Here is a 21,388-nt window from a genome sequence, read left to right as displayed (position 1 = left end):
GCTCGCCCGGCGGCGCTGGGCTCGGGCAGGCGGGCTGACGAGCAGCCCGGCAGGCTCCGAAGCAGCGAGCGGTAACGGGCAACACCAGAGACGGTGGCGAGAGCCTCGCTCCCTCGGCGCCGAACAAAACGTCCGCCCGGTGCCGGCGCGGCGGTGTCTCGGGTGTCCGGCGGGCGCGGCCCTACCGGACCCACAGAAATACCGTCTGGTCGTCCGCAGGGGGAGACAATCTGCTGAAGCGCCGCCGCACACACTCGTAGGGGCAAGTTTTAGTAGAATATAAATCTACATTGCTTGTGTGTAACTACTGAGGGTTCATAATCCCGTGAACGGCATCCCACTGAGGTCTCCTGCAGCCGACGGTGGTACCGACTCCCAGCTAGCATCACTCAAAAGAAACAGTCAATATCTTCCATTATTACAAAATCACTTTTAACAGAAAGGCTTGGGTGGTTTACTTCTTCAGAAAAGTATATCATGCTATTTTCAGTTCCCTAAATTCTGCCGAAATGAGAAGGAACGGGAGGACCCGGGGTGCGGGGCGTCAGACGGAGCTGCCGGCGGCACTGGGGGGAGCGGCCGCAGCTGCCAGGGGCTGCGCTGGGAACTGGCCTTGGAAGGGCCTCCTTCTATTGTTAAGAACTTTTCTTGCCCCTGGTCTTTCCCCGCTTCTCCTCATCCACTTTGCATATTCCATTTTACATGTTTAAATAAAAAACTCGATGTAAATGTCTTTTAAATTGACACTATCACAAGACATTGAGGTCCCTGTGAATAAGTTACTGCACTCTGACATTTGGAAGTCATCAAATGAGACAGTATAATGTCAGCTTGATATTTTTCACACTATGAAAATATCAGCTTCACGTCAAAAGATCTAAATTCCATCTTAATGTAATAAATTTTCTTGTATTCACAGACTAGTGAAAATGCTAAATATTTAAATTTGAAATGAACTTCTACAGTTACAATCTGGCCTTCATATTCCATTATTATTAAATTGGAAGTCAAGATCTTATTTTCATTCCTTTTTTTAATGATTTCTTCAAACATTGCAGTGTTTGATAGAATGACATTAGCCATGTTCATTTCTCTAAATGGATGCTTTCCCATCAACATGTGGCAAATGAAGTTCGGAAAAAATCTTGCTTTTTAAAGTCAGCCTATATTAAACCAGCCTCAGCATCGTGTCATAAATCGATATGCCACTGACAATACCAGCATTTTCCACTTTGCCTGACAAGGCAAACAGAATGCAACCTTTCATACCTAGGTAAGATTAATCTTCCCAGTGTTATTTGAAAAAGTAGTATCCTTTGCTTTCCGCTGACTGTAATTATGGCCCAAATCAATTAGGTGTTGCGTCGAAAACCACTAGTGATTATATATAAAACTATACATTTAAACCTGTTTTCCTCTAACCTGAGAGGCAAATGAGAGAAGAGGAGTAGACAGACATTTGGAAAGAAAGTGATGATTTGGAAAATCCATCTACCTCTTCAACAGTCATTTCCACACCAGCTGCCGACCCAGCTACCGCAACTGTGAGCGGTCCTAAAAGCACATGCTCGAGAAGGCACTGAAGGACCACTCCAAACAGTCCAAAAACCACTATGGTTGCCCGTTTTGGGGTCACAAGACAAACACTAACAAGGAACCCATAACCTCTGCTGCAGCCGGAACGGGATTCCTACCAGCCACAACGCTTCTTAACTGAGTTAAATAGCACTGATTTTTCAGACACCTTAGAAAGAAGACATCATTTCTGTTACTAACAACTGCATCATCACAATGGCAGTTTTCCCAAAAGTGGCTCGTACATCAATGATCAAGAGAAAGCAACACGAAAACCTGTAAAAATCACTCCAACTAAGCTGAAAGGCAGAAGCTTAAAGAAAATAGGAGTAGCAACCCCTGTAATTGTGAAAAATTGTGATCAAACATGGAGATGTTTTGCTCAGTATTCTCAAGTACAGGTAGTAGACAAGTTATCTTTTTTTTTTCCCCAAAGCACATGTTTTTTAAAGTTGGAATAAATTCATTTAACAAAAAAACCCAAACAAACAGAAAACAAACAAAAAGACCACACACACACCAAAAAAACCCAAACCCACCAAACATGCTGCAAATTAAAGTTGCCAAAATTTGCGTGGTTTGTTCTATTCAAGATTTTAATGAAGTTTTGCTCTTTGGCTTTTGAAAATGGACGAATAAATTCTCATTTTTATATACATATATATATATATAAAAGCCTTCTCTAATTTGAGAAAAAAAACAAAGAGGAAAAATCTTTTCTATTAGTTTTCATTTTAAGTATTTTATGAGTAAGTTTTTTGAGAATTTGTGGTCTAACATTGCTTTTTAAAGGCACTTGCATTTATCCTCCATGCATTATACTGCTCTAAGTCAATTCCCTAAGACACTTAATCTTTTGGCAGATGGAAACTCATTTTGAAAGTCTCCTAATGATCAATTAAAGCATTAGTTATCTCTACAGACAGGAGGTTTATGGGGTCACAGCCTTCAGAAGCTGGAGGCAAGAGCAGCAGCATGTTAAAAAAATAGCTAAAACTTTCTGTAGTTACCAGAAAATTGGCACTGGAAAACAAAAATCATTACCTAGTTTCTTTTGTGGATGTTCAGTTTGGACCATGGCCTCTCATAAAATAGTAACCATCACATTTATCTTCAACATATTGTGGCAAAAATACCCCGTTAAAGACTATCTATTATTTTATATTTTTATATATATATATATATATATATATATATTTAATGGGGCCTAGTAACAATCCAAATATTTCCAATAAATTTACATTACCCTTTGAAAACTGGATTAATTCAGGCTCCAAAGATATGTACCCATGCTGGAAATATGCAAAACTATCTTGTGAGAAGCCGCCATTGGAATCTGTGGGACTGTTTCATCATTTCACACATGCTCAAGGCCACACATTTAGGTTTGGAGTCCAGACTAGTACTCTGACCACAAGTTCTTATACAATTTGATGTAAAAGTAGTAAGACCAAATAGACACAACTGTCACATTCATAAAAGAATTTAACATTCTTTCTCTAGGAGTTTGGTAAGCCATTTTTCCTTGAAGTAGCTGCACATAGGAGTGATGAATCCATCTAGTAAAGCTAAAAAGGATGCTTTCCACAAAATTACATATCCAGTATGACCCTAGATTCCTACTATTACTTACATTGCCAAGAGAATCAATGCTTACTTGATTCACTGCTTATAGATCTTTGCCTGCAATTTACCTTGCACAAACTAAGACAGCGTAATACATAGAACACATTTTCTTCCAGTGAGAGTAAAAATGCATGAAGTTGCCTACCAAAAAATTGTTGAAAACTAGCAACGCTGTCTGTTTTCAAAAAAAGTAGATATGTAAAGATGTATGTGTGATTCCAAAGACATAAGCACAGCAAGCATTACAAGTAGCATATTCTATCCTCCAAATAAGTTCATCTTCCATATCAAGTACCTGTTTGTGGAACCTTACTACATGGATTTTCCTCCAGGTGTAAGCAAAGGAAGACAAAGGATTAAGGTGTAATTTAATTTAGCGAGGGGGCGGGACAGATCTCTTTAATAAGTAAAGGAGTTGCATTTTTTTAAATGGGCATTTCTACTCTCTATTAAAAAAATACAACATTAAGAGTCCAAAAATTAGGTTGTGCTCCTTAGTTTAGCAGTTCCCTTCATTTTTAGCTGCTGAGCTACAGCAGCTTTAGTATCTGTGCCTTCATCTTGTGAACTTTGGCACATTTGCTGTTATTCTTCCACACTTTGACACAAGAGTTGAACAAACAAAATGGGAGTGTGTAAGATGACACGCTATTTATGATAGTTTTCAGAGCACTAAGAGATGCTTTGCCACTCTCAAGCCTTTTGGAGGAAGAACAATATTCATAATCATATTTTAGATTTCACATAATTATTTACAGAACACATGGAAGTCCTGATAGTAAATATTTTACGTAAATGTTAGCACTGTTGTCCCATTTAACACTAAACTAGCATACCTCTTTCACATCATAGTTAAAAAATGGTAATACAGAACACCATGTTTTGGCAGTAAAAAATAGCAATAATCAACGGACACAAATACCTTCTTACCAGCAATACAATCTCGGTCTTCTATGACAAAGTAATAACAGAAATTCTAGGGCTTAGCTGAAAAATTCTTAAAGAGATTGGAGACAGAACCACTGGCCTACTATTGAAAGAATGGAGCAAAGTTGTTTCTAGGGGAGAAGGAAAAAAAAAAAGGGAAATTTAAAAAAAATAAATATTTAAAAAAAAGGTGACAGAAGAGCTATAGCCCCAACTTTCCAAAGTGTGTGCTACCAAAGGCAAAACATCACCGGATGACTCAGCCCAGGTGGGAACTCCCAGCATCCCTGATTGCAGTCGGACCGTAACGCCGGAGTCCTTTTCCATCAATTAGTCACAGAGATTGCAGTTTCTGAGCACCACTGTATCCCTGAAGAACCCATCTTCAGCTGCAGACAGATCAGGAGAACTCTCGCAACTTCTTTATCTGCAGGAGTCAAACAGAATAGGTCAAGCAGGGCTTCAACACAGTAAAGCAGAACACGGATGAACTTTAGATACCTAAGTACAGAACTGATCTAAAAAACAGCCCTGCTTTAGGGGCAGTGCCCATGTTTTCCCCTTTGCACGTGCCCGAGGTTAACCTGGTTTGAGATGCTGGGCTCCCAACTTCCATTTCAGCCTGACTGGGAACCTGATGCTGCTGCAGAATTCCCTGCAGGGCCTGATCAGCGTGCTTCTTGGAGCTTCATGAACTTTCCACACCTTTCTATATTTACAAAGAAAGGATATAAGTGTATTTATTTATGCATATACACACACATTACCTTTAATCTAGCCTAAACAATAGTTTTACAGTTAAAACATCCTTCCAAAAGATTAAAAAAAAAAACAATTTAAATCAGTGTTTTTCAAGTTTACACTAAAATTCTAATCACTGGCATCCAGCTTCAGAGAAACAGTGAACTGCCAATATGTCATGCAGAAAGTAACGCAAACATAAAAGACAAAATTCCATGTTTACTTCCTTAAGTCTTACTGCTTGTAAAAATGAATTAATTTAATTTACACTCCAAGGAGTATTTAAAAAAAATAATAAATCCTTGCATTCCTCTCTTCAGAAGTTAGCCAGACTCAGGATGAATATATTTGTTATCATATGCTTTTATTCCCAGAGATGCTGGTTTGGCAAACACTTGATTTTAGTCCTTGATTTTTGGTTCTGTATTCACCTAAGTAGATGAGTAGTATATATTCAAAGATGCGATTAGTTGTAACAGACTATAATATCATATGACACATGCAAGAGCTCATCTTAGTAATTTTTACAGCTAAATATATGATCACCAAATACCAAAGTTAAGAAAAGTATATTTATTTGACTCTCCTTTTTGTTTGATGGCAAAGTAGTACATTAAATTAATAGCACAGAAAAGAACAATTTTGAATCTATGTGAGATGGAACATACCAGAAGACGATAAACACATGAAGTGGCATGTGACACTTTTCACCAGATTTAGCAGAAATTACAATTTCCATAATGCACTCAACATCACACTTCCAAAAATCAACAAAGTCCTTCTTTTGTAGCATCCGAAGCACTCAATACATTTTCCCATATTTAGCCATGAAAAATACAGAATTCTTTGTATATGAAGTTAACAAACGTATACATCAACCAACCAACCACACACCACCCCAAAAAGCAGTAAGTCTCAGTCTTTGCTGTTAGAACGGAGGAGCTCTTTCATTATCAGATACACTTCATACAAGCTCACACATTTCTCATATCTCATACATACATTGCCTACTCAGACAGAGTTGGTTTCTTTTTTTCAAAAAAAACCCCTATTTTCCTTTATAAATATATATATATATATACACATATATGTGAATCAGTAAAAAGATGACAAAGGAATAAGAAAGTGGAGAGGGGTAAGAGCGTGGTTTTCTCTTAGGATTCTGGACTTCCGGGCAATATTTATTCCTACCACACAGGACAGTTGCCTCTGATGTGGGAACTATTCATCTAAATCAGTACCTTAAAGTATGGAAGCTTCTCTGCATATTTTTTTTCTAAATGGGAAGTTATTTGACTGAAACATTGAGGGGTTTTACCCTCAAGATAAAAAAAAGCTTCCAGTGTCAGTTAACAATAAACAGTTTCGGAAAATGAGCGTACAGCTGATTCCCAGTTAATGTTGCGAAGTTTCATAGAGGAAGCTTCTCCCATTTGCGAGCTAGAATGTGATACTCTCTTATTCCTTCCATTCCCAAGTGTTTTACATGAAGGACTCATTCTCGAGACTACTATATGCCAAACGGGAGAAATACCTTAAATTCAGGGGTATGTAGCACCTGAAATCCACCAAGCTATGCAAATGTAAAGCTATTACAGTAGAAGACTAAAGAAAACCAAAAAGTAGTTTCCCTTGTTAAGCGAAAACTTGAAACAAATCTTCAAGCCACACAGCATTAACATGCATCCCTCCTAGAAAGCACTTAAATCAACCTTATTTCTTGGCACTTTTGATACCCTTTCAGCCAGGTTATGTATCTGTAATATGCCTCACTGTAATCACTATGTAGAAATGTGTATGACTGTGTACTCATACACCCTTGTGCGATTCTGTATTATATATTAAAAAAAAGCTATGGTACAGTTGATGAAGCTAAAATGCAAAATACAGATGTCCTGCATAACAGGTTCTTTAAATAAGGCTTAATAATTCTGTCCTGAATGTATTACATGAGATACACATTAAAGACATGAAAATACTAAAAGAATATAGTTTTCTTACATCAGAAAACAAGCCTCTTAAATAAATAAATAGCCACTAAATATCAATTTTACTTTTAAAACAAAATTTTTAAAAGGAGGTAACTTACACTCATTTCCTGCTTCTAACAGATGTTCTGTTCAAAGACAAATTGCAGCTTGAGTGTATTCTCCTTTTCAAATTAACAAACCTTTAAAAACATTCATACTGCACTATACTTCAACGGAATAAACTTGGCTAAAGTTTTTTGAGGAACCATGTATTTGAACAGCAGAAGTGCCTGTGTGAAAACAGACACATGGTTTTATATAGTTAATAAAACATGCAGTTTGAAACAGTCCAAATCCTTGACCCTTTATTAATCATCTAGGTATCCAAATACTGTAACTAAATGAAACCGTTTATGAAATCTCCAGTTTTCACTACTTAAGTAATACTCAAAACTCCAGTCAGAATCAGAAACTTAATGTATCTGGTGTAGCACTGGAGTCATGAAATGAAAAGAAGCCAAGCTTATGCAGAATTTGTGACAAAGATTTCCCAGCTCTTAAGAAAATTAAGATACATGGTTTTGCTACTATAATTTTATTATTTCATTCAAAACACCATAAAGCATCAGTGTACCTAACAACAGGTTTCCTCATCCTCCCTTCCCACCCCCAAAGAACAGTGGTGATGATGAAAATAGTGACAGTTGCAGCAAACTTCTGTTTCAAGTCCTAGGATTCACTTATCCAGAGTCTAGGAGGAAAGTGGTTTATTTTCAAGTACACACCACAGGAGTAGTTACGAGGTCCACCGCCACCAAGCTACCTTCATTCTGTCCCACACAGCCGAGAGAGAGTCAAACGCAGGGCGAACATCCAGGATAGTGAACTGGTAGTTCTTATCTACTTCTCCACCATCATAGTAATCAATAACATATCGCACTTCTTTTCCACATCGGTCAACAATCCAGTCATGTCTGTCAAAGGGAAGCTCATATCTGCAAAGACAGGTAATAGATCACATAGATATTTTAATGAATATTAGGAACCTGGCAGAGGGAGCTGAAGTCCTATATAAGAAAATTTATTTATCCAGATACAGTCGTCGCAGTAGTACTTCTATCTTCTGGTAACTGTAACTTGCAATTCCAGTTCTTAAACATATTAAAATTAATACTACACCATGTTTTCAGACATGTCCCCCTACCCTCCCACCCCCTGGAAACTGTCTTCCCTGCCCACGTACCCCATCCAGGAACGTATTCTGGCTCTTGGTGAATACTCCTTTGCTTTGCCTCCAAACCGCATCAGTGATGGTCCACATGGACATTCCCTGAGCACACAAATAAAAAAGTAGTATTTTTACCTTTTAAAACAGTCTTATTTTAAGTGTTTAAACCACTATGGTAATTTAATTTAGTAACAGAAAAACTGAACAAGGAGAAGGAACAAAAGTAAAAAAAACAATTACAAGTGATCTAAACCAGCTTCTTAAAGGTTTGAAAAGTCCCCCCAGTTTCTGACAACGCATACTGCTAGTATGATAAAGTACCTTTGGTATGCTTCACACCATTGTTCTAACTTATCAACAGAGCAGTTCTCAGCGCATCTAATCCACGGATTTAGTAGATTAAAGAACAGAAAATTGTAATCTAAGCTACTGTGTGACAAAGACCATGGAATACTAGATAAAAACATCTACATACACAATGCTTAACTAGTCTGTCTCTTCTATGAACAGGGACTGATGTAAAAAGTGGCAGTTTTACACCCATCACTTTGAATCTAAGTTTACATCTCATATCTTTGTTGTAACAAAAAGTTTTCAATTAAATCATTTCCAAACAGATACAGTAAGAAGTAATTTATCCAAATCCACGTTATACACACACTACCAAAATTTTCAGCAGTTTTATCAATATAATAACTACTTAGTTCTCGTTAAGTTCTTCCGGATAATCTTCCTCCATATTTATCAAAATCCAGGCTCCTACAAAACCATAACTTTTGAGACATATCAGCATCAGAATATTTCTGTGAAAACTAAAGAGGCATTCTATTTTAAAATGAGTAACAAGAGCTAAACCAAGGGATTTGCTTTTCATTTCATATGTACATACACAGCATGAAGAGCTTCCCACTTCAAAATCTCCTTCCAAGCTTGCTCATTATTTTGGTTGTGAATCTTAATAATGTTGGTCATGTCTTCACTTGTTATGTCATCATCTTTCCACCTCCATCTAAAAATTAAGAATTTGAAAAGTTTACAAGCATTACAGCATAATTACTACACCTTCCTCAACTCATCTGATGGGCTTTTGAATCAAGAGACTTAACGTTTTATGCAAAGACACAAAGCAAGTACGGAAACTTCTGTCTCATCTGCTTAAGTATCTTGAGAACCACTTCATTTTCTGTGTTGAAGTGTAGTTATGAAAGTTACCGTCGCAGAGATCCACAAATTCTAGTTAGCTAAATTAACAGCTTAGCTGGGTGAGAAAGTTACCAAAGTGTGCAAACATCAGCATGTCCATGATATTTGTAAAACCGCTTAGGAAAAATCTCACCTGCATTCCTAATGCACAGAAGTCCTGTATTCAACACATTTTGGATATGCTTAGAAATACCTTTCATCTCTCTGACCCTGCACTATCACTAAGCATGTGCTTCCTTTTCAACAGGCACAATACTGAGCACATCTAAGTGTTTACAGGATTGAAACTTGTGTGTCTAATATAGACTACCTGTGACATATTGTCTTAAGAACAATACTGATACATGGAAAAAATAATTATTATTGTTTTAATAGTAATCACCTTTAAAGCTGATCTGAGAATGACAAACAAGTAATTACAAAAGAATTAGGAAACAGCAGCACAGGTTTCTTAGGTCACAGGAGCCATCATTCAGTTAGATCTTGCCTACCCTGAATTTTTAAGATGACTGAAAACATCTACTTGTCAAACAATTTTCACATTTTTAGCAATTTTGCAAAGTCAAGTTACATGTTCTCACAATCATAGAAATTTTACTATCAGTTTGTAGGATTAGCATGAAGCTGATTTGAGTGTGAAAGCTGTCAATCACACAAAGTTTTGTCTATGCCTATGCACTGACTTTTAAGAAAATTTTCAGCTACTGGCAGCTGCCTCACATTCCTACCATCTTGCTGATCACTAGAGGAGACATGGTCTTTGAGACCAGTTCATCTTTTAAAATGAAGCTGTTTATATGCTTAGAGTCCACAACCTCTTAATTAACAGGTGAATAATAAGTAATTATATTACTTAATGAATTTCAGGCTCACAGACTCCTGATAATTCCCAGTGTATTTACCCTTTTCTAAGCATAGCATTCCAGAACATTTGCTCTGAAGGGTAGACCCATTTCTTGTCAGAATGTGCTCTAGGAATGGAAGATTCTTCTCTAACAGTTGACAATGGAAATGGTTGATCTGGGGATGGCTGCTGATTAGGAGGAGGCATCTAGAAAACAAAGAGCATCAACAAACTATAGTATGAATTTTTTTTTTAATGTTACAGTGTTGGAGAAAACTCAAAGCATGATCAATCAGCTGCTACAAAAATCAAGAGGTTCTGCTTGTATTTAAATTTGCCAAAAATTTCTCTCCTTTGCAGTAAAACTCTTTTCACATGTTTGTAATCTGAAGACTAAAGGAATCTCTTTGCCTAAACTTCAACTTTCAAAAAAGCAGCGTTTTTTGTAAATTGGAGGAAATCTTGGAGAGATCTGAATCAGAACTTATCCATATTGCTATTACACAGAACCTAAAACCTGCTACTGTAGCATAAAAACCATGCAAGCAACTAACAAATAGAAACAGACAGCAAAAGATATTTACAAACTGGCAAACCACCTTCTATCAAAAAGATGTAAGTTTCAAGAAAATATTAGATAACATGTAACTTGTTTTTATACAAATATTTGCACATGAGAAAAAGCAGTGTTAAAAATTTAAAAAACAACATTTGCCAGTTTCCAGCTTAGATGGTATCATTATTTACATTTTGGGAATAGTACTGATATTACAGAATAAATGAGACTGAAGAAAACATCAGAAATAAGCAAAAGTTACCATATTGCTAGGATCTATGTCATCTTTCAACTGAGATGCACCAGGCTTCACTGGACATGCTACAAATTCATATGCTCTTTCTTGATGTGCAGGAACATCATCTGTGTTTTCAGGTCTATGATCAGGAGTCTTCATGTGCATTGGACAACCTGAAACACAGGAAAAAAATCACATATATTTTGTTACAAAATGAAAACTCCCAAGACATGGCAGGAGATGGAAAACAGTTCACTGAACGCTCATATAAATACAAACTAGTATTTTGCTTTTTCGTCTGAGCTTAGCAGCAGTTTTAACTGTCAAGTTTCTTGCATTTTAGGACCCAGCACCATAGCAAGAGCTAAGCTTCCTACATAGCCCTTGAATGCTCATTCCCCACCCTATGTTGGCCCCTATACTGAATGGTTTGTATCTAAGATTCCCACAGCACTGTTAGTCCAACACATGTTGATCATGTCAATGTCCTTCTTCTTCAGACACTTGTCTTATCCCACTCTTCTGCTACCCTTTTCCAGATGCATGTTCTCTAATGACAACCACCCACTCCCAGTTACCACCTTAATCGAGGCCCCTGCAGCATCCTGGTCACATGCAGGTGTAGCACTAGATGGGAACAGATCTGCAGAAGCCCTGTGAGATGCGACAATTGGAAGCAACCCACAGGTTCTACAAGCACCTGCTGTCTCCACAAAGCAGCCTGCATGCTGTTCTGGTAAACAACTGACTCCTTTTAGTGAAAAGCTACTTGCGAGCTATTTTTAGTGAAGAAAAACCTCAAGTTTTTATTTGTAGAATAATTCCTCTCTTTTTTTTTTCCCAAATATTTTTAACCTATTTTCCACATAAAGAGTTTATTTCACTTAAGTTTCAAGGCCAATTACCGCTCATTTTTTCCTGATGCATAGGACATTCTGAAGGGGGAGATGCCGCCTGATGTTGCTTGGGTGCACTGGGCGGCTGAGCTGCAGCAGCCGGGGAGGACGCGGACAAACCCATGGCTTCCACACGCTGGGCCTTTTAGTTCAAGGCTCTAAAGAAAAATAAGCAAATACCCGTGATACAAACCACAGTGGTTATTTATTAAGGTGAATGCAAGTACAGACGTTACTGCATAACAAACTACAAAATTAAACAAAAAAAATGGTTTAAGTAATAAATTTCCAGCCTAAATAACAATCCACGGTGCCGACCCGGGCTGACAGCGAAGAAGCCGGCGCAGGCCAAGGGCTGCGGGGCCAAGGGCTGCGGGGCCAAGGGCTGCGGGCTCCCCGAGCTCACACGCTCCTACAGCCGCCCCTGCGTCTCCCCGCACCCACACACGGCGGGACGAGGCTGCGGGGGCTCTGCCCGCACCCGATGCCGCCGCAGCCCCGTCAGCCCCGCGCGGGGCGGCGACACCCGCCCGCCCACGCTCCCTCGGGCGGGAAGAGCCTCGCGAAGCGCCGTTGGCCGTGACCGACCCTGCTGCCGCCAGCAAGGTCAAGCCCGCCTCCTATGCCCAGCCGGCCCGGCCCGGCGGTGTTCGCCCTTCCTCAGCACCCGCCTCCCGCCGCCGCGTCCCCAAGCGGCGCCGCCGCCCCCTCCTCACCTCACCTCACCTCAGCGCGGCTCGCGGTCCCGCTCCCGGCCCGGCCGCAGCACCCTGGCACACGTCCCGCCTCGCGAGAACGCAGCGTCGCCTGCCCGCTACGCGCATGCGCCCGCCGCCGGAGCCCCGCCCAGCGCCGGCAGGGGCGGGGACAAGCTGCGGAAGCCCCGACCCCTCGGGGCCGCCCCGCCTGGGCCGGTGGAGCCAGTGGCAGGCGGGGCCTCGGGCAGGCCCGTGCCGCTGGCGGCTGCTCTCCGCGGGGCGCGGTGCTGCCTGTAGGCGGCGGCGTTCAGGGGCCAAGGGGCTGCGGGAGCGCCCCGCCGCGGGCTGCCGGCGGAAACGCCGCCTCCGCACACGGGTATCGATCTCCCAACGGGGACCGGACGCAGCGCGCCCGGGTTTAGTTATGGCCCGTTTAAAAACAGTTTTTTCCAGATTTTGCAAGAGCAGCGAGTGTGTCGAGGCTCGGCTGGTCTGAAATCATGACGTGGTGCATGAAATCCCCTGCAACTGCATATAGTATTTTTTGAAGTACAGTACTATTTCAAATTATATAACTACCTGAATTTAAAAAACTTATTTCATACTTTCCTCTCAATGGTGCTTTTAAGAACATGGTCATATGCCATCTTTCAAAATAGGATCTTTCTTCTTAGAAAGGATATTGCCACTCAGTGTGAACGTGAAAAAATACAAGTATGATGCAATATCAAACATCCACCCTTTCACTCATTTTTGACCTCTTACAGTCTTTATCATGTAAGAGGAAATTGTTTCCTACCTTTTCTGCATGCAGAAATCATTAGTACAGCACATTAGGTCTGGAGTTAGGGAAGCGGCACCACATCAGTAACTGAGTCTCTATATGCCTCAGAAAACACTGTGGTTGCCTCCATCACTGCCCCCGTTTTAGGCATATTTGGTTTTGCTGAAATCTCTGCATCTGCATTCCCAACACAGCTGTGCAAGCAGCACTAACCAAGACAGGATCATTTTAGCCCTCACTTACTGCACCTGCCAAGGCAGTTTAATAATCAGAGCCTCCTGCAGACCAGCTGACATCTCTGCTTCCAAGTACTTCCAGCCAGTGGCAGAACAACTCTGAGGCGGAACATTTTCTGTCTCTGATGTTCTCAAATGGGGAATCGGTTCTACACTACCTCTCAGAGTGCGTTGTGTTATTGGTGTCAGTGTGCTGCCTCCCTGCTTTCCACCTTCACCACAAGCAACAACTGCACGACTTATTAGTCATTGCAGAGATAAGAGCTTTCACCCTGTATAAGATAGGCCAAGTAGCAAATATTTTTTCCTCAATGTAAAGCATTACAAACCACCACGGTCACAATCTCAACAGAACACACAATCTACCCTTAGGTGTATTACACTGTGAACTCCAGAAAAATCAGAACAACATAAGATGATACAACAGTAGTCCACCATCTAAAAAAGGACAGATATCCACTGTGAAGGTTAAATTAAAAAAACAAAACAAACAAAAAAAAACCACTAATGCAGAATTATCAAACCAATACACGTACAGAAAAAGTTTTCAGCAATAACAGAGTAATTTAAAAAAAAAAAAAAAAGAGAGAGAGAAAATTAAGAGCAACTTTGCACCAGAACAGAAGCGAATATATGAAATAGTTTCTATATCCTACATCCTAGGGACAGTGTGTTTTTTCATACTTCAAGCAAGACTCGTTGAATCTGTCAGGTAAAGAACAGCTCAACAAAAGGCACCTCTTGTTCCCAGCCACGCTCAGCCCCTGCTTCCCACCATTCACTGTTAGAAGCTGCCCAGTGCCAACCAAAAAGCCTCCCACTCAGCCCCCATTGTCCTTCCCCAAGCAGTCAGAAATCTGACCTACGTATCATAGCATCTGACCCCAAATAAGACTGCCAGGCATTCCCAGGCTGAGTCACTTCCAAACAGATCAACTAGTTAATAAGTAGATTTCTACACTAACAATGTCAAATTAGTACCCTAAGAATACAATTTACAAATGGAACTAAACTCCCCTTAAAAGATGAGAAGAAAAAAGTAAAACCCACAGGAATGCTTTGTGTTTTCTTCTAGTAATTTAACCATTGCACTACACAAAAGCAAACTCGAAACACAAGCAATTCCTGTGCTTGGAAGCCAATGGTTAAGATGTAAACCAGTAGGAACTTTCTCTGAGGATGCTCAGAGAAACCCCCAAGTTTTACCACACAATTCGTGCTTCCAGGACATACGATAGCTGCACATATAGAATTGAGGAATTGCCATATTAATGAACCTAATTGCCCATCTTAGTATTTAGTAAAGAACTATGTAGTGCATCACATTTACAATATGCTGACAACAGCAGCTCTTTATCCCTAGAGGCTTCAGACAACTGTCCAGCTTATGTCCCAAAGCATGTGGTATTACAATACAGTGCAATAAAATTGTATTATCCAGTATAAGTTTTTCCTTAATACACAACATATATAGTTTGTTACATATCTGGCCCCAATGATGTTCTACATAGAACTTCACCCTTTAAAAGTCCAGCCACCCGAACAGCAGCGTTGCCCAGAACTCGCACTCCCTCCCCACCTTTTTGTAAAGACAGAGCACAAAATGTCAACATACCATATAAGCCAGTTGTTTACAAACTGAACTCAAAGGAAATCGTGCTTTCATGATGCATTCATTAGATGTACATAAGCTTTTACCATATTAAGAAAAAAAATCACAAAATAAGAAACTGTGTTCCTTTCCTTTATTATGAAGTACCGATACTTTGCATACAACATGCAATTTATTGCTTATTGACATTATTGCATATATCAAAGCGGGGAAAAAAAAGAAAAAAAAAAATCAGCCAATATAATTTTATGCAATCTCCTAAACTGTTCAAACAAAACACAGAAATGCTTTACAGTACCACTGAAATGCAAACAAATAATTCAGAGGTTTTTTATAACAAAAAGTAAATTTAAACCCATAATACTTAACCATTCACCTTATTATGACTGATTACTTTTATCACTGATCTGTAGAATTGTTATATTGCATTTCAAAGTTCTTGTGCCATGGTAAGGATTGCTACTACAACCAGGCCACATTACTGTTTGAATTTAATAGTGCGATCCTGACATTTTGTGACAGTATTAGTATTTACTGCAAACCAGATTGTCAAGATTTTCCAGAAATCAGTCTAGCCAAATCTACAGTTTTTGTCCTTTCTCTGCACATAAGTTAGACACATTTATCAAGTTTTTTTATACAGAAGATTATGTAAACATTTTTGTATTACGGGCTCCATTATTTATGCCTAACTTGTAACTCCTTTGTTCCCCACAGTTTTTGTAATTTGGTTTTATATCAGGTCAGCTGTGCGTGTGTTAAACTATTTTACACATATAAGTTTCTGTAGATATTGAAGAACACACTGTTTGGTATATGCATGCGAGAAGCAAATCCAGGATATTTGAACGTGTGCATATTAAGTGTGCAAATTATATAGCTGAGCTCATGATTAGCCCTTTTCCTCCTTTCTCCCTATTCATATGATGGATTTCTCTTGTGAAACTGGAATATGGTCACAAACAAAACCAATATATCCCACATTGCATTAAAAATGTTAGGTTCTGTATTACAGCTTAGAATTAATATTTAAGTGTTGCTTTCAAACCTAGCAAATTCTTTAAAATACCAAAATTTAGAAACTTAGAAGACAATTTACATGCAACATGTTCCACCTGGGTGCAGATTCTCATATACTTAAATATTTATAGGCTCATAAAAGCATGCCTGTCCACAAGACAAGTACAATGTTTGACATCCCACATATAGGTTAAAAATAAAGATACACTACAGAATATTTTATTTTCTTTTGTACTTTCAATAAGTAGGAAGTTATAAATAGCACACTGAATCATTTTAAGGTTGATACCAAGCCATGTTGAACTCTTCATAGTTCATTCACTCTCTTAAAGACATTTCCTTTACAACTAGATTAAAAATTGAAATACAGTGTTATAATTAGATGCCCTCTCAGTGCAGGACAACACACAACGAAACTGATCACAAAAGAAATTTTGCCAAAATATTTCTTATACCAAACAATACAATTTATTCTTTGTAGCTACCTTCCATTCTTCACTGAGCTATAAAGTGCTTGGTGGTTATAAACAGGGCAAGAATTTCAAAGGAGGTAGCTAGTAGAGATTTGTAATGGGTAAGAAACCTCTCCAAGTGTTACTACCTGAAAGTGTGATTCGATGCTTAATCCCACATCTCTCAACATCCCAAGCAGCACAGCTTTCATTTCCTCTACTATAAAAAGAACCTTCAAGTCGCTTTCAGAAAATCCTAAGGCCTTCATCTGTTCAACAAAGAGACTTTACCTAGGTTTGGATGAACATTAAAGTTCATACGTATTGATAACTTTTTCCATTTGCCTGCTGTCAGGATCTCAGCAATGAACTACCGTTCTTTTTCTAGCTGTCAAATGTGTTCCATAGGCACAGACACTCCATCAGGAACAAATCCTTCCTCATGAAGTTCCTTGTAGCCAGATAAGGATGTTGTACAGTAGGCTATTAAAATATGAAAGAGGGCTGTCAAAGTCTTCCACACTTGTATTTTTTTCATCTGAAAATTCTAGTCTCTTTCTATTTGCTTTATTGATGGCTTTCACCAGCAGCTAACACTGCACCAGATCCTAAGCTGGAGTAATTGTCAAACAGCCCTTTATTTTCCTCCAAATGGCTCAGCGCAAGCATCACAAAACAATTTTACAAACTTCTCTATTAAATTATCTTTTACGGAAAGCTTGTAGGTACATATACTTAAAACACACCTAAGTCCATGAGAAAAAGTCCTCTACATACAGCAGTCTACAACCGATAACTCATTTTATGGAGCTTGAAGATGTTAAAGTTTTGTTTTCCACTGTGAACAGAGATACAGAAGCACCTAAACCTTTCTGCTACATGTCAGTCTGTAGTTCCAGCCACAGCAGCAGGAAGACACCCGGGTCTCTATACGTGTGTTCTGTCTACTCCACCTCTCCTCTTTAAACCTGCCAGAACACATTTGCTCACTTGTGTAAGCTTTTACCGCTAGGTTAACAGTAGTTTTGCAATATGAGTAATCTTCTCCCATAATCTTCTAAGATGGAAGTCACTATCTTCCAGACACTGTAATTAATGTAATTTCTAATAAAGTTCAATACAAAATTTAGAATTTTTAAGAATTTAGATATAAAGTCAGCTCCCCTCATTTTCCTGTGCATAGGATATTTTTCATTATTTGACAGATTCTACTTTTTAAGCAATTAAGTTATGGAGCTCACCCAAGATAGCACATATTTATAGAGGTAGAGTAGGCTTCAGAGATGTAATTCTTACCACTGAAGAATGCACACAGACAACCCATAAAGCATCTCTGTAGTGTAAAGCTCTCGACTTCATTGAAATCCACTGGAACACTCACCGAGAAAATGAATATTTGAAATACGCTTCCTTTGTGCAAGCACTGTATCCACACATCAATTATAAATGCAAAACTTCACCTACCATTACCCTGTAGTATTTCTGAAAGTGATATTTACTCATCTTTTGATGGAAAAAAAGTTAAGCCATAAAAAAGGGAAACTTGCATTCCTACATCCCGCCTTAGCAGTACAAATAGACTTTCCCATGACCATCATGCTAATTTTACATCGCCTGCTACTAAAGAGTGTAAAAGAAAACAAGATATCTGAATGTTTTTTACAGGATTAACACCTTCCATTCGATGTGTCCATGGCAAAGACACCTGGTGACATACCAAGAGTCTGCTTTTACACTAGACAATGCATCGGTTAAAAATACAAGTTTTAAGCCACTAATAAGATAATAATACATTCTAAAGGTAGCATTTGTTATTATGCTACTTATCATGCTTCTACTTTCTTGCATAAAAAAGCAAAGACACAAGTTGCAACATAAAATTTCATCACTATTTCACCACAGTTTTTAAATTAATAAAGTGCAATTGAAAAATGGGTGCCACAGCTATCTAATTTGCTGTATTATAAGCTTGTAATGGCAGGTAAAAAATGCCCTATACTAATGTATTCAGTACATCACAACTTTGCAGACTGTTTACTACAGTCCTTGCTGAATACATAAGTGTTAATCACTTTTTCATTATAAAGTTTTCTTCTGACACATAGTAGATGCATCAGGACATAACTGCAATGCATTAAAAAACATAGAAAATTTAAACCTAATGCATTGCAAAATATTGTTTTAATTACATTAATTTTGTACAGCAATCCAAAATATTACATGTTTTAAAATAATTATCCCACTACTCTTCCATTATGGATTGTTGCCCAGAGTGTATTATGTAGGAGCTTTTTTGCTTGTTTTCAGTCTAGTTTTAACATAATTTTATTATAGCTTGACTTAGGTTTTCCCTCCTCCCCATCAGACACAAGTCTATCCAGAAGTGAAGGAAATGGATCATTTTAATTAATGTTCCCCACGGGGTGGGGGGGGAGTTCAAGATCAGTGCTAGGAAGGGATGAATTTCAAAAAGTTCGCAAGAGTTATCACATTAAGAATTGCTCCAAATCATCCATCTTATCAATGTTTTTCATCCTACTTCTCAAATAAACACAGATTGCTACTTTCAAACACATTCTCCAAATTGTTCAAATTTACTCTATTTAAAATTTATTTTAGAAAGGAACAAGCTATTACAAAATGATTCCCTAATCTAATGGCTTAAAAAGAACAAGAAAAAAGTATTTTGCATGCACCTTTAAATCATAAAGGTGATAGAAACATAGAACCTGTAGCCTAGATTTTGCATTAGGTACACTGAAATCACTATTTTAAAAGAGACCAGGTTCTGCAAATTAGTACAAAGGGGGTCTGTTCCTTTCAGCACAGAGGTCGCCGGATCAGCTCTCCAAGGTGATGGATTTACTGGTACCCACGGAAGGTACCATGCTCACCCAAATCGTACAGCTCAACAGATTAATCGCTGACTTCCCCAAGGCATAAACAGAACCTTTGTCTGCAGGCCTGAGAAGTATTAATAAACACAGAGTAAAAAAAATAGAAGTATTAATGATCCTTGATATCTCCCTTAACAAGGCAGGACTGGGAAATGGTTTGGGAACAAGCCCGCCCAGGTGCGCAGTGGGACTGGGCTTATCAAAGCGCGCCTGACGCCGGCCCAAGCAACAGTCCTGGCGTCACTTCACCTGGGGAACTAAAGCGGCCACCACTGTCATTGGGCAGTTCAGCCTCCCCTGGGGTGTCACAGACCTCCGAGTGCTGGGGGATGGGAAGGCCACGTCCCTCACCCTGGGAGCAGGGCACCCACAGCCCCACTGCAGAGGGGACAGCCCGTGTCAGCCGCTGTGCTGCAGGAAAACCACTTATCCTACACACGGTAAATATTTTATCTTTTTGTTTAAAAACAAACTGCTTAAACAGTATGCTACAGTAATCGGGATGTGCAGGGAAGCACTGAGTGAAAAAGGATGCTTTTAGCAGACCTTACTAGAAGGGATAACAAATAACGAGTAATGTCAACAAAACAGAACAAACCCAAAATTCAATCGATCCCAATTCAGATACGGTTTAAAGTAAGCAAAACAAAACCAAACTACACACAAAAAATAAAAGAAAAAATATAAATTAGATACTAGACTATTCTTAGATCATAAGATTCCTCTCTGATGTCTTCCAAGCGTTTAAGTTTGCAGAATAAGGAACAGAGTATCTCTTGACAAATACATGGTTTTTAAAAAAATAGAACATTGTGCCTACAGAAGTGAACTGTCATTCTACAAAATTACCGTACAGCTTTACAGAAGTTTGGCACAGTTAATTCAATAATGTTTTTGGCCAACACCTCAGATTTCCAATGTGACTAACAAGGAAAACGTGACAAAAAAACTCAGTGCTTGATACTAAATGTGTTATTTCTGCAATAAAAGAAAAAGAATTATTACTGCAAGTTACACATCACATATGCAGAAGAATTTTCTCTCTTTACAATTAAACTTTGCATCCAAATAGCTAATGGTTAAAAATACTCTGAGAAGAGTACTAGCACTTCTCAAAGGTAGTAGCAGCAAAGGAAAAAGCACTCAAATAAGAATGATGCTGTTTCCATACATAATTTACCATACTATTAATATATTATGAAAAAAATTCCTTGGGCGATTAAGATGTACTATTGCATATAACCTAACACAGCAAAAGTGAATCCTGCCCATCAAAATCAGAGTATTTTAACATTTTAAAAGATATTATGTAGTCTTATAATACAGCATTTTAGATAAAATTATTTCATAAGTTTTCCAAAATGGTTTGCATTCATATAAGGCAGAACAAAAAGCAGTAAAAGACTTCACAGAATCAAAGCTAAATTTTTAGCTTTTCTTGCAAAAAATTAAAAAGTTGTCAAGAATTAAATCTTGATTGTTATTCCTAGAAGAAAACATAGAAATGTGCCAGGAAAATTGCACCATATCAGGAGTTTGGGGAGTTTGTTTTCTAGAAAAAGAGTGATGTCAGTATTCACTGGATTTATAAAACACATTAATCTGAGAAACCTGAGTGAAACACTTCGAACACACTGGTGGACAACAAGCAAGGAACCAGTCTGCTCCTTTCTAATTCCAGGAGCTTGTAACCGCTTAGAACAGACACGTGGAACTCAATGGTGGGAGCTTTTGCTTCTATTCCTCATGGGACAGGATCCGCCAAGCGTGGCCCTGGGTGTGCAGGCAGTGTGGCTGGGGACAGGAAGGTCAGTACAGAGGTAATGCCTTGTTTCCTTAAGAGGAGCATCCCATGGCAGAAATGTGCACTGCTTCAGTGAACCGT

At 38.8% G+C, this 21,388-nt stretch overlaps 1 protein-coding gene across 5 annotated transcripts; it reads right to left on the bottom strand.

Moving 5' to 3' along the window:
- Nucleotides 1-3,903: 3,903 nt before the first annotated feature.
- HCCS (holocytochrome c synthase) lies at nucleotides 3,904-12,630 on the bottom strand. 5 transcript variants are annotated; one of them, XR_013922452.1, is made up of 9 exons: nucleotides 12,531-12,610; nucleotides 11,814-11,962; nucleotides 10,933-11,081; nucleotides 10,173-10,321; nucleotides 8,957-9,076; nucleotides 8,083-8,169; nucleotides 7,625-7,834; nucleotides 4,713-4,837; nucleotides 3,904-4,555 (listed from the first exon to the last, which is right to left on the bottom strand). XR_013922452.1 is itself a non-coding variant. In XM_080349209.1 (8 exons), the coding sequence occupies exons 2-7, from the start codon at nucleotides 11,926-11,928 to the stop codon at nucleotides 7,636-7,638; spliced, it is 819 nt and encodes a 272-aa protein (XP_080205335.1). In that variant the 5' UTR covers nucleotides 11,929-11,962; nucleotides 12,531-12,610; the 3' UTR covers nucleotides 3,905-4,555; nucleotides 7,625-7,635. The 5 variants fall into 5 exon arrangements, 4 of the variants coding, with proteins under 4 accessions (XP_080205335.1, XP_080205333.1, XP_080205332.1 ...); XM_080349209.1 differs by lacking the exon at nucleotides 4,713-4,837 and having other exon boundaries at nucleotides 3,905-4,555; XM_080349207.1 differs by lacking the exons at nucleotides 3,904-4,555; nucleotides 4,713-4,837 and having other exon boundaries at nucleotides 5,423-7,834; nucleotides 12,526-12,630.
- Between the last annotated feature and the right edge of the window lie 8,758 nt (nucleotides 12,631-21,388).

This window comes from Nesoenas mayeri (assembly GCF_963082525.1).
Source record: "Nesoenas mayeri genome assembly, chromosome: 8".
Classification (NCBI taxonomy): Eukaryota; Metazoa; Chordata; class Aves; order Columbiformes; family Columbidae; genus Nesoenas; species Nesoenas mayeri.
This window is presented reverse-complemented; position numbering and strand designations above follow the sequence as displayed.